This window comes from Amblyomma mixtum, chromosome 3, assembly GCF_055824585.1.
Source record: "Amblyomma mixtum isolate Tamu chromosome 3, ASM5582458v1, whole genome shotgun sequence".
NCBI classification, from domain to species: Eukaryota; Metazoa; Arthropoda; class Arachnida; order Ixodida; family Ixodidae; genus Amblyomma; species Amblyomma mixtum.
In genome coordinates this window covers 160677822-160691485 of record NC_143014.1, presented here as the reverse complement: position 1 = coordinate 160691485, position 13664 = coordinate 160677822, and the positions used below count along the sequence as shown (strand labels likewise).

The 13664-nt window shown below is 47.3% G+C and overlaps 1 protein-coding gene across 4 annotated transcripts in view; it reads right to left on the bottom strand.

The window, feature by feature from the left end:
- The window catches only part of LOC149352522 (putative 4-coumarate--CoA ligase 1), a 30778-nt gene extending 21083 nt beyond the window's left edge, over window positions 1-9695 (bottom strand). For all 4 annotated transcript variants that reach the window (XM_089581699.1, XM_089581700.1, XM_089581703.1 and 1 more), the window contains exons 1-2: window positions 9577-9695; window positions 8337-8583 (exon numbers count right to left, since the gene is read on the bottom strand). In XM_089581699.1, coding sequence (XP_089437825.1) covers window positions 8337-8583; window positions 9577-9602 — 273 coding nt within the window. In that variant the 5' untranslated portion in view covers window positions 9603-9695. The remainder of the gene's footprint in view (window positions 1-8336; window positions 8584-9576) is intronic.
- Window positions 9696-13664: the final 3969 nt, after the last annotated feature.

The window sequence follows — 13664 nt, the reverse complement described above, 5'->3', positions numbered from 1 at the left end:
TGTGCAATTTCTCCGAACACGGTTTTTCCAACATTGAAAATTGCGCCAGTAAGGGCTTCTTTAGACAGAACAAGCACTGCAGTTACAGATGTACTTGTTTTTAGACTTAGGTATTACGTGCTATGTAGCAATACACTATGTGCGTAGGGGACCATTTTGATTGCATTGTACTTCACTCTTCTTCCTTTAATTTTTTTGTGTTCATTCCTTAACTGTGGTATGGGGATAGCCAGATCTTGTGCAGCTAATGCTCCCTCTTCTTCATCATTTGATAAACAGTAACAACCTACATGCAGTGCTTGATTACATTAAATGCTATACGCACATGTATTGCTCCCCAATAAAGAGAACAAAATATTAGTTCCTCTGCGCAAGAGCAAATGTCACTTTGTTTCGGACCGTAACAGCACGTGAACTTAATTTTGTAAATATAGCAGCGCAACATACGATACTGTACGCGTTGGACCTTTGTTTTTGACGGTTGGATATGCATTTCCACTTTCAAGGAGTAATGCTCTATTCTTCTTTCAGAAGGCGAAGAGGGGCGGCTAAATTCGGGCAGCCTCTTCAAGCAACAGTTGTGTTGTTCGTGTGAATATTTGCAAATGCGGGTTTCCTTGGGACAGAAGCTGCTTTAAAGAAAACGAGCAACAAGCGCTTCTTCAATCAGGGCATCAAATTTGTTGCTGGAACTGACATTCCTCGAAGAACAGGAAGCAGCACGGAAATCGCGTCCGAATCGTACTTGCTTTGAATATCCTGAAACTATCACCACGAACAATTTTATTTGGCATTCGCATTGCGACAGCATTTTGTCTATTCTTGCCAGTCTCTTGGATGGATGTCGACTGAGGCAAGTCCTCACGTTCCGATTTTTCTCAGGATGATTAAAGAATGCAGCGCCTCTTTGCGCAGGCGAGCGTTGGTATTTCATTGTGGAATGGGGACAAGAGTGCCCAAGGATCCTGTTTTTTACAGGTGGCATTAGAAGTTCATGGGAAGGGGCTGAGTGAAAACATTGGCAAGTCAAACATTATTGTAGGAGTTACTAATACGGGACAAAAAAAAGTAAACGAAGGCCTGCTGTTTGCAACGTAAGAATAGTTTCTAAATTTCGTTTGATTATTTCATCGCACAGTCTTAGATTTGTGCGAAATAACACGTTCTTAAGCAGTGATTTGCTGATGTGACAGCGGATCGGGACCGTTAAATGGTATTAGATATGGTCAAATTTTAGGATGAACGTAGGATTCATTGGCAAAACAGGGTCCAGCTCGACTGGACTGTGAGGTGTGCAAAATTTATTAAAAAATGAGTCGTCTCTAAGCGCAATAAAAATATTCGAAGTTTCGTGCGTAATCCATGCTCGTAATATGAGTTTAATGAAATGATTGACCATTAAGGAAAAGCTGCGTGTGAAGAGGCAGGTAAAAACGAACACATGCTTGTGTTGAGCCTTCGTTAAATTTTCTATATCTCAATTTGAGAACAGATTCTTTTTTCCGTGCTCGAGATTTTGAGCACATACTCGCAGTGTACCATCAAGTGACGAAGGAAAATTTTGAACTTGCTGCCCGCGGAACGATAGCAGTGAGTGCACATTCTGCACTTATGTGATGTGCCTTCAATCATATCCTTGCTCTAGAAACTTTTTTGTGAAGGAGAGTGGCGCGAATATTCAAACTTTGTGAATACCGGGTCATGTAATTCTATGCGATGCTTGGAGTTCGCATTACGTTGGACTCATAGACAACTGAAAACATTTTCTAAGCAACTTAAAGTTCGGTTTTACCGTTTTATGAGGATTTAACGTTGCAAAGCGACTCCGGCTATAAAGGACGCCGTAGTGAAGGGCTCCGGAAATTTCGACCACCTGGGGTTCTTTAACGTGCACTAACATCGCACAGTACACGGGCCTCTAGAATTTAGCCTCCAACGAAATTCGACCGCCGCGGCCGGGATCGAACCCGCGTCTTTCGGGTCAGCAGCCGAGCGCCGTAACCACTGAGCCACCGCGGCGGCGCATCTAAAGTTTGCTTGTGCTCAAAAATAGATCTTCGTTTGGAAGAAAACTAATACCCCTGCTGCACTAGCAAATTTAATGCTATTCTAATCGAATGATATTAGAACCTGATTTCATTAATTGGCTACTACACAGGAACATTTAATGCCATTAGGTTCGAATGACACTCGCCATGTAATGAGTTTGGGGAAGTCATTCGCATTCGATCTCGAACCGAATGCCTACTAGATACGCAGCAGAAACAAAGACGCGACAAAAGAATGTGCGCACTGCCAAAGTTAGAAACTGTATTTTGTAGTTCTGCTAAAAAATGTTAATTTTGATGTGAAGCTGTTCACAGTAGAGGCTGTCGTGGATAGCTAATACTCTCGGCACAGTAGCAGCCAACGGCTGCGGCCGAGCGTGAAGCAGGGCCTTTCCCATGACTGTCGATCATTTTGGGTTACGTGTTTCTGGCTGGTTGGCATTCCATGCTCGTTTAGCTCGGGCGTACTTAAAGACGTAACTGAGCAGTTCACGTTTTAGAATTTTGTTTGTTTACATTTATCGTATTTGTGTTTGACATTGTACTTGGCTTGGATTTTGATGGCTAAAGTGGTGCAGAATGGCCGGACATAATGTTTTAAGCTTATGGTTGGTTGGTTTATGGGTTTTGACGTCCCAAAGCGACTAAGGCTATGAGAGACGCCGTAATGAAGGGCTCCGGAAATTTCGACCACCTGGGGTTCTTTAACGTGCACTGACATCGCACAGTACACGGGCCTCTAGAATTTCTCCTCCAAAGAAATTCCAGCCGCCGCGGCCGGGATCGAACCCGCGTCTTTTGGGTCAGCAGCCGAGCACCATAACCACTGAGCCACCGCGGCGGCTTTAAGCTTATGATATTGTACAGAAATGTTCTCACCCCCTTTTTAAACACTACACAACAATTTCAAACATCTTTTATGCGCGCTGATTTCTTTCAATTGTACAATTTTTTTTTCACTGATCGTCACTGCCATCATTATCGAAGGAAATTTTTTCCCTTATAGCACCGAAAGAGATCGAATGACATTCTATGTGTCGAATGCCATTCGGTTCGAATAACATTGAATTTGCTAGTGTGACAGGGACGTAAGACGGCTATCGCGTAACGAGCTAAGAGGCAGCTTATGAGACACATGACACAAGTGCCCGTTTTTGTGCAGTCGTGAGGAAATATATATCTAGGTTGTTACCTCAGAACTGTTCTGTCGTGTGCATCGCAGAGGAAAAAAAAAGTGCTTAATAGTTCTGCTCTGTGTCCTCGACAGGCTTGCCTTTCGATTTTGGCGACTGCTCTTCACATCAACAGCACCTTGATTTTTTTACCTGGTACCTATTCAAAAAGTTCCTTCTTTAGGTCATGTGTAGTTAATTATGCAGTTTGAAGCAGAAGAGATAATGCACCGATCGCAGTGATGGATGAAGCTCACTTCATATAGGCTTGTAGGTACGAAGCTTGAGTACTAAGCCCATTGTAGACGGAAGAGTTTAGCGAGATTTGTTGCACAGCTTTTAATTTGAGTTGTAAAGAAAACATATTCGTGGGAATTCTCCGGGTGCACACAAATGGGAAAGACCAGAGCAGCTTCTCCTGTATTTTCTATTTCTTGACGGTGAGTCTGCAAAGACCCAGCTTTAAATTGTTTCATCTAGATCTCAACCAACTAGCCTCGCAACAAGTCTTGTGGCCGACTAGCTCCTATCTGACTACGTGCAATATGCGTTCAAAGGCGCACTTCTTTTTATAGCCGAACTCGCCGACATCGTATCAGACAATAACAATGATAGCAGAGACCACGCTGAACAGGGACGGAATAGAGCTGTAAAAATGACCAACACTGGCTCTGGTGTTTGTAGAAAGGGGGTCCAGAGCTTTTGTGCCTTATTTTTTACTCTCTGACGTGTCTCATGCGCTTGTTTTTGGCAGCTCCCTTTTTTGGAAATTCTACAAAAAAAAAAAAGAATTGCAGCATAAAACTAATTCATGCAGGGCACAGCCGAAGACCTGGAGACCAAATTGTTAGCGCCTGGGTCGAGGTTTCGCTTTGTAGGCACGGATAGGGAGCAGTCACATAACGCGGGCTAACATAAGGGTTAGAATAAAAAAATTGAGCGCAATTATTTGTGGACAGACACAAGAGCACAGACGACGGTATGGGCGCTTACTCTAACTATGTTTATTCAAGTGCACACTCCTAATTTTTTTCCAGTTACGAAGGTTGACAGCGCAAGCACACGAGGTATAGCACATGAGCTATCCGAGGCGTATCGCAAATAGCAAGAGGCAGCATGTGCGTCAGTTAACTTTCGAGCCAGTGAAAGAAAGTTACTGAACAATAGGTGATAAAAGGATTATGTTTTGCTGCAAAACCTATAGTATTTGTTTTTTTTTGTCATCTGCTTGCTTTGTTACTTCGTGCGCTTTTGCTGTCGGCATTCGGGGTAACAAGATTAAGGGCGTGAACTTCAATAAACGTAGCTGGAGCCAGCGCCCGTGCGTCATGTGTGTTATTGCGTTCGTCCGTAAAAAGTAACGCTGAATTTCTTCCCATTGGATCACGCTTTACCAATTAGCGCTGTAACGTGCTCTGTTAAAAGTGAACAGAAGAGTACACAAAGGTGACGTAAGCGAGCGCTTGCATGTGTCCTTCCTGTGCTTGCGTTGTTTTACAGTATGTACATGGAAACACTGAAATATTGTCAAAATATTTACTGTGAAATTTTGTTTTCGGTGCGACGAGCGAAATGTTATCAGGTGTCGCGACGAAGAGAGATCAAGGAAACTAAAAAGCGGGTCTAAAGGAAATGGGACAACGTCATTGGTTTGAACATGCGGTTTTTCGGATAATTCATAAAGCCATAAGTAACATGTAAAATGTGAGAATCCTTCAGGCTGATACAGTAGTGGACCAAAGGAGGTGGACAATTAAAACAGCGTGAACTAAGAAGCATGAGCAGCTGCAGTTGACGGAGAACGAATCTGAGCTGCAACGGAAAGGAAGAAAATCTAGCAGTGGAATTATAGGATACTAAGCAGTAGATTCGTACCCAGTTCATTTAGATGGTTCTCTGACTGTACTCCACACCACAGGCAGTATGGAAAAGTATTCAAGATGTAGGGAGTCTTGAGGACACTGCAACAACTGCCAGCTACGATGATAATTTCGAAATCGATGGCTTTACTTGTTCCGACGGCCATATTAGAGAATGGTGAAATTCGAGCATGTGGCGTTACCCAAGCTTCACTTTGGGGTTGCGCATATTATTTACTGATGTAGATGTTAACACTAAACTTTCCACTGGGGCGCCTCTTTTTGCGGTGGATTTTGATGGGAGCGCAGGACACCAGTAATTCCGCACAAATGTCGAATAAAAAGTGGTATGCGTTTCGATTAAGCTCACCATTACAGAACATTAGACTCTTACGTTATCTGCATTCAGGTTAGTACCCTGCGACATAGTCGCTTGGCAAAAATATTAAGATGTAACGCACCCGCGCCTTTTATCAAAACCCAACTCGCGTTATTCAACATGATGCATTTACATTTATTGAGTTTAAACCGAAGAGAAAACACTCGTGCAAGACAGGATCAAACTTCGTTCGTCTCCTTTATACACCGGTTGAAAGCGTTCGAGTGAACCTTCTGATCCGTATTGTTTGATCCACATTACGACACTGACGCCACTAATTACCACAGAGGAAGCACCCTGCGCACTTATCAGTACGGTAACCCCTTCCGCACCCATCCTTCTTCTGAAAAAAAAAAAAAAAATGTGCACTGTGCATGCAGCATCGAGGTGCATTGCGAACCCGATATGGGCTTACTGCGACGCCGGCTACCTCGGTGAATGTTGCGCATAACGCGACTCCTGTAAAACGTCGCATGTGCGGAACGAAACTGATCAGCGTTGTTTTTAAACAGGCGACAGCTGCTGGTAAATCAATTCCAGGATTAGCGTCACGTCACGGGGAAATTTAAAGAACCGCAGCCTAAAATAAGTCGCCGCTCGCGCACAGAGCTCAAGTTTCCGTACGGCAAACGCCACTCGACCTACTAATGACGCACTAACCAACAGGGGAGATATGTTAGAGCTGTCAGAGAAGAGCAGTGTTTCCTTCCTAATCTTGTTATTCTACAGACTAGTCAATTTTCTTGCACACCCGGAACAGGTACCGGCAGCTTTTAAAGGGGCACAATGCCAGGAGTCGTCCTCCGGACAGCGCGGCCATATACACACACGTGCCCATTCAGCACACGCGCGTGAAACCTTAGAAATTGAATGGATGGCCGCAGCGCGCGCCGATCGCCGCTTCGGGCCGCGCCGATTGCGCTGCGCGCCACGTTAGCAATTTTCCACCGGCGCATGCAGCGGCAGTCTGTGCGCGGTGATAAATGCGCCGGCCGAGCCCAGCTCGGAAGCCGGCCGATGAAGCCTGGCGCTGGAAGAGCGTGCGTTTCCTTCCGGCCTCGGCTCCGGCGCACCTTGGGCGCCACCGCGTCCGCCCCGTGCAAGAATGGGCGACTTCATTACGCGCCGCAGATGAGGCGCATTGCTCCGCAACGAGGAAGCCGATCGCACTTCCGCTACGAGAAAACGAATGGTGCGGTCGCCGATCGGCGCCGCCACCCGGTGGGAAAGAAGCAACAGAAGTGAGGCTTCCGCTGCGCAGGTTCGCCCTCCGAGGCATGCAACTTCTTCCCAAGGATCGCCTTTCGTTCTCCACCGGCCGTTGAAGTAGAAGCTTCTGCGACCCATTCTTCTCGCGACTAAATACGTGCTTCGGACATAGGAAGCAGAGCTGGGGTTTCCAAGAATATTTGCATAGCAGCAGCAGCAGCAGCCCCCATGCAGAGAACTCTTAAACAAGTTGAAAGGCGCTGGAGTAGCCGCGCCGTCCTAAGTCGCAACCGGGAACTCGAGCGTTGGCCTGCTGCCCGAGTCCGAAGGGACATGTGAACCGCGGTTTGGACGTTCCAGGGGATGCGCCTCTGTGGTCATGGAAACCGGGTAAGCAAAGGATTGGCAGCGCTAATGTGCGGCGATGAGATAGGAGTGTAGTGACTTCCTTTACCTGGAGGAAAGGCAAGAGGAGACGAATGTGTCTTTCTGCCCACCGCCAAAGGCTCACTAACGATCTGTTTCGCGTCGTTTAATGCGGAAAGGAGCGTCAAAAAAAAAAAAGGATTAAACATACGCTGACGACGCTGCTATGTCCCATTGGATCTCCTTCAACGTAGGCGTATTTCTTCTCAGCATAGCTAGTTTAAACCCAATCTAGACCACTTAGTCGATAAGATTGGTAAAAAAAGATAAAAGGAAACAAAGAAGAGAACCATTCCGCTTGTTCTGCGCATCTCGGCATGCTATCAGAGCTGCGCAGAGACAAGGCGTCCGAAGAAAATTAACAGAAGTGCTGGAAGCTTTGTCGAATTCATGCAACAAGCTTAACGCAACACTCCTGCCGAAGGAGTGCGTGTCTGCACGAACGCAGGTAGCTGGTCGCAGCTACCAGACTGCGAAGGGAAGGAAGTCTATACTGGAGCAGCAATTTGTGGTGAGTAATAAAGACGCATACTTCATTAAGGACCATTAGATCTGCTGTGGAAATCCGGACAGTAGTGATCAAAAGAATTATGGACTAGTCGTTTGAAGACAATGTTAAGGTATGTGCCTCTTAAGAAACAATAGCATAAAACCAGGACTGAAGCCGCAAGCAGTGCAGCGTGCCTTTTGAAGCACGACCCACGAGCGAAATAAAAATGTGCGGCGTGGCAAGGTAGGCGGTGTCCACGAGCCATTTGACGACTTCAGAATGTGGCATACGAAGCTCCAGCTGAAACTTCTGATGCCACAAGCTGCATAGTCGCGTGCCGACGTTAGACTTTCGGTTTAGTTTAATGATGCAGAGTTGTCTCGATCACGACGTGTTAAGATTAACGGGCTCACTTCGTTCAGCGACAACCATTCTTGAAAAATCAGGGAAAAGCTACGAAAACGAGCCGTCAGCTCTAGACCTGTCCGATTGGCGAACTGCACTATCGTGGAAGCCCCCGCTTCGCGCTCGTAATTCTCCCTTAATTGCCGAAGAAAGCTGACAGTATAGTATAGGCCAGAGCAACGCTTCTTCCTTCAGGGGGACACTGGGATCTTTTTAGATGCACAACACACTTAATAGCCATATCGCTATCCTTAGGCCGAACGTTATCAGCTGGTCCAGCCTTTTTGAAGGAGACGACGAAAAACAGCCGCAGATAGCTCGCGCAGCAGGCATTAAAATTTCACTTACCACGGCGATGCGATCCTTGTACTTCCTGCAGCATCCCCTGAAGAAAGTGCCTAGATCGACGTCCGGAATGTACAGGTCCTGAACGGAGGAGCTGACGACGCAGTCTTCAATGACTGCTGCCATGCCGCTTGTGGCTGTTGTGCTTTGCGCTCCAAGAGCTCGACTTCGGTTCTCGCGCGGAACAGGCATGTCTGGTTGCCTATATTCCTTTATACAATGGATGACGCAGGTCTGGTAGCAAGGAGGTCTGGTTGGAGCGGAAGCGTGGACAGCGCACGTCGATTAAGCGGCCACGGTCGACAGCTAAGTGAGTTTTGTCACGCAAGACTCATTATGTGAGCAGGTGGAAGTTCCGACGCAGGTACACACTAGAGCACGGTCATGCCAGCAGCAAAGACCGACCAGTGCCAGAGCGGGTATAAGTATGTTACCGCGACGAGAAAAAAAGAAAGGAGAAATCGCTTTGCAAAGCATTATCAACGCAAACGTATAAGGACGTCTCGGCTATCTTTATGACTCGGATCTTTCCGGATGACTTTATTATGCCTTTAACGTGCCAGCAAAGGCAAGCGACAGAAGGAAAAGAAACAGAAAAACAGTAATTACTGGCACGGTCACTCACGAGACACAACATTAAAGATTTCAGGCCCCGGGGTAAGAACGGAACGTCACACAAGACGAGTTATGCAATTGCTGAAGAGGAAAGTGCCTGAGGAAAGTGCTTTGTGACGACGCAATCTTGAAGGGAAACTGGAGGCATATCGACGTTGGCATAGATTGATAGATAGCCGCTTTCTAAAGACAAAAAGGCATTTTTGCCAACCGAACTCGTACAGGGAAATGAAGGACAGGCTATCTTTATGACTGGCCCCCACTGGCCTCTCCCGCAAGTACGGGGTGATACCGTCAAGGCATTTTTTTTTATTAATAAACGAGAAAACGAGATGACTCGCCCGAATATTTAGGCCGCTTTCGCACTTCTTTTACACAAAGAGTATAAGAAAGCACAAATAAATGTGAAAATACAAGAAGCGAACCCGAGACACTAGACATCACAGCCAACATCATGAGCTTGAAAAGGAGTAGGGAGAAAAAGTATTCCAACTTTAGCTCCACAATACACAGCTACGAAAACGTGTAGAGCCATGAAATACCCAGCTAACGGCTTTTACTTAGAACTAAAATATTGATATCATCAGTGCCGCTTTCTAGGACTACAGAGGCGAAATTTTTTGCTTACGTGCTTTCTTCATTCAAATGACGCATGAGACACTGGTGTACAGCTGCAACGGAAAAAGATTAGCACAAGTGACTCATGACCGGAGCGGAAAAATTGCGAGACGCGGCGCTATTGTAGCCGTATGCGCAGATAGCGAGAGTGCCTGGCACATTCCACTTTCCAAAGTGGGGGTGGCCGACAGAAAGCAGCCCATTCGAAAGCAGGCACTGCCACACATTACTTTTGACCGTGAATCCCCAGCACATTTTTAATAGAAAACGGTGATAAAGATAACGTTGCTCGCCACGCCAGCGTAAAAAAAAATTAAAACGAGAATATGTGCTTAGCCACCTTAGGACATGGTTTGGCTGATAAGACACCTAAAGGCATTCGTTTAAGATGTTGAATTTCTGATAGGCGAATATCTAGGTGGGCTGCTTTCTGCCGGCCACCCCCGCTTTAGGAAATGGAATGTTCCTGGCACTCTCGCTATCGGTGTACTCGGCCACAATAGCGCCGCGTGTCGTGATTTTTTCGCTCCGGTCATGATTCACTTGTGTCATTCTTTTTCCGTTGCAGCTGTACATGGTGCGCCCCGCGGTTTTGCCTATGAACGCTAACTAATGTATAATTTAATTTCTTTTCAAGCTGTTCCGGTTTCGGTTTCATCAACAGAGTGAGGGCCAGGACATATAGTTGGCGTTTAGGTCAGGCAAACTATGAAAAAAAGGTCAATACAACCGCTGAGACGTCCTTTGTTGTCATTCCAGACATTGGAGCAGGCAGGCTTAAGTGTTGCAGTGAATTAAAGCTACACATCTGCGATTATATTGCAAGCTCTTTAATGCCTCACGTGACCTAACTACACGTCACAACCATCGTTCTGTTGATGAAACCGAAACGGCCTCAAGAAGAAATTCAATTACAAATTACAGGTGAATTCCACGCGGTGGTCCATGTATTCTAAAGTCTAACGCATCATTTTAAAGAAGAATACATGTAACTAAAATTTGGTGTTTATAGTGACTAAACACGTATGATGAATTCAAGTTCAGTACACGTGACGCCACTGACGGCAGCGTTGTGTACTTACTGTTACGTTTCTTACCTATACAGTGACTCGCCGTTGTGGCTTACTTGCTTTGGTGTTCGGATGCATAGCCAGTGTCGGGGACTAGAATCCAGGCCCGCAGCAGGCGAACTTCAATGGCGGCCAAACAAGAGCGTCCGTCTGCTGTGCGGTGCCTGTGCACGTTAAGCAACCTGCAGGTGGTCGAAATCAACGCGGAGGCCTCCACTACGGCGTCTCTCGCAGTCAACGTGCAGCTTCTGGACGTACCGCATGACGCACAAACGTACCATAGCTGTTCAACGTGTCACACGGTGCCTCAATGGATTTGGATCGCCACCGCGGCGGCCATATGTCGATGGAGACGGAGTACAAAAACGTTCCCGTGCTCTGCGATGTCAGTGGAGGTTAAAGAACGCCAGTTGGGCCAAATTAATCCGAAGCTGCCTCCGACGCCGTCGCTCATGGCCCAGGTGTCGCTTCGGGACGTTAAACCCCATAATTCACATTTGGTGGCCTGTGTTCATGTCCTTACACTGCGAACCACTGAACGTCAGGCCTGGCTATGTATTCCGCTTTCCTTCGTAGACCGTCGTTACCAACCAGTCCGAACAGCCGCTGAAATGCTGTAGGAAGCTACCAAAGCATGCGAATAAAAAAAAGTATGACGTTCTAGTTGCTCTATTATTATCAAGGTAAAAGCGGAAAAGAATCTTACCCTTTTCTTCGCAGATTGTGACAGATTGTAGTTATGACCCGTCTTTGAATACTTCGTGCGGTAACGAAGGGGGGAAAAACTAAAAATTGCGTTCGCACCCGCGGTAATGCTGATAAGCGTTAGCTGGTCGGCAATAAGCGTTTGCAGTTGTTGCATTTGCTTTAAATGCTGATGCTACGCATGAGCGGGTGACGATTGTGTGAAAGTGACAACTACTTTACGATGTTAGAAATGTGCCGGCACGAAAATCAGCATCCTGTCGTGCGGCGTGCTTGCGGCCAGCGTCCCGCGAGCGTTTGTCGTCGTTTTGACCAGCCGCAGGTTTGTGGCCCCGACCTCCCGCATACGTGCTGTGTTCAGAACAGAATGATCCGCCTCAGCTGCATCCATGGCCCTCCCGCAACGTGACTGTGCCACATCACCGGTGGCGGCTTCATCATAACTGCGGCGGTTGCTACTGCGCAGGCGCGCAGGATGCTACGCTATCCTATCATTTCGTGATGCACTATCGAGCGGTGTTTCGATGCGTTTGACACAGTCTTTTTTCGGTCCTGCGCCCTACCTGATGACGAGGCAGTTAGCGCGATGCATGGCCTTTGTGCACGCGATGGTCACGTTGACAGCGATTGCTCGTCGCAAGGCGGGGGAACTTAGCTGTAACATTTGGCACTCAAAAAATAAAGGAAAAAGACAGCAGACCACTGCTGGCAGCCCACGTCACTGTCTACAAATGAACTGCTCAAAGGCCACTGTGCTTCGCTTTGATTTAGTTCTCAGCGAAGGCTTTGACATACTCGACAATCCGGCCTAATTTTCTCATCAGACGCAGAATCCAATTTGCACAATTAATTTTCCTTAGATAATGGTGAATCAGAGGCTATGGCGCTGTGCTCCTAACGAGTTCGCAAATTGGATATATTGCCACGGCAGCCAGATTTGGCGTTGGACGTAAAGCAAAAAGAAAGACGACAGGAATATAAAAAGAATAACTAAGTGTTTGATATTTCCCTACGGGCTGAAGGAATTCCAAGTGATCGAAACTCCTCTGGAGCGCACTAATGGTGCGCTGTTGACGGTCTATGGAGTGCGTTGGGACGCAAATGCAATGAGCATTGTTATTACGCCACAGGGTGCCAACCAGTAGAAAATAAATCGCTCTTTCACGAAGGCTCAACCTGACATACGTGAAACAGCGCGAAAGAAGAAGCCCGAAGGCGAAACGAAGAAGGGACAGAAAAGAGCGCTGTACTCTGCACTTGAACAACGGGGGGAGGAAGGATGGGGGGGGGGGGGGGGGGGGGGGGGGCGCAGAGCACCATTTGCGGCTTGCCATCAAGTTACAGCCCCGTAACCGCTAGTGCGACAATGAAAGGTCGGCACATCAACTATTTCGTCCGTGCGCTGCGCGCATTCAAAGGCTGTGTTTAGGGGTAGCGCAAACGGAGGCAACTGACTGGTACCGGTGGCTGTTTCGACGCAAGACGAAGGAAGCTCTATTGCATGCGATTTCGCTGTCAGGATAAGGGTGTGGTTAATTGTCTTTCACAAAGAGGAGCTTGGCGCCGATAGTGTTGTCGTGATTTTGTTGGCGTCTTTTCTGTTTGTAACGTCTCGAAGCCACATGTGGGCTGTGCCGGAAACCGTAGTGGAGGGCTCTGGATTAATTTCACCAACCTAGGGCTTCAACGAGTATCATAATGGGATGGCATGAAACCGTTCTCTCTTTTATTCCCCGTTTGGATGCGGGCACCGCGGCCATGAATCGACGAACCCGCTACCTTGTGCTCAGCAGAACTGCTCAGCCGCTGCGATCTGACTGTAAGTAAGAGATGACAGCCCAGAGCGGCCGGTGCGTGTGCATGTGCGTGCGCGTGCGCGCGTGCGTGCGCGCGTGTGTGCGCGCGTGTGTGTGTGTGCGTGTGTGTGTTTGTGTTTTACCCGCCGCAACGTGCGCAGTCCACTTCATGGAATGGCCCGGTACCCCCCTGAAGATGGCTGTAGGCACAAGTCTGCGGGCTTGTTGGCGACACTTCGTTGTTATTTTTACCCTAGGTTAAAATTTTCCTCGGGGTAAAATCGGTCCCAGCAAATCTGCCATGTTCTTAACATCCGGCGAGTATTTTTTTTTCCAACGCGACCACCGCCAAGTCCTCGCAGAGAAGGGTGCATAGAAACGTGGCTCCCCTCGATGCCAACGGATTAAGAGAAGATGACGGGGACAATTGGCGTGGCGCTGAAGGGTAACTCAAAAAATGGGTCACCGGTACAGACCGGGATGCTGCAAACAAGCTAAGCAAAGAGTTTAGAAGCTCCAATTTGACG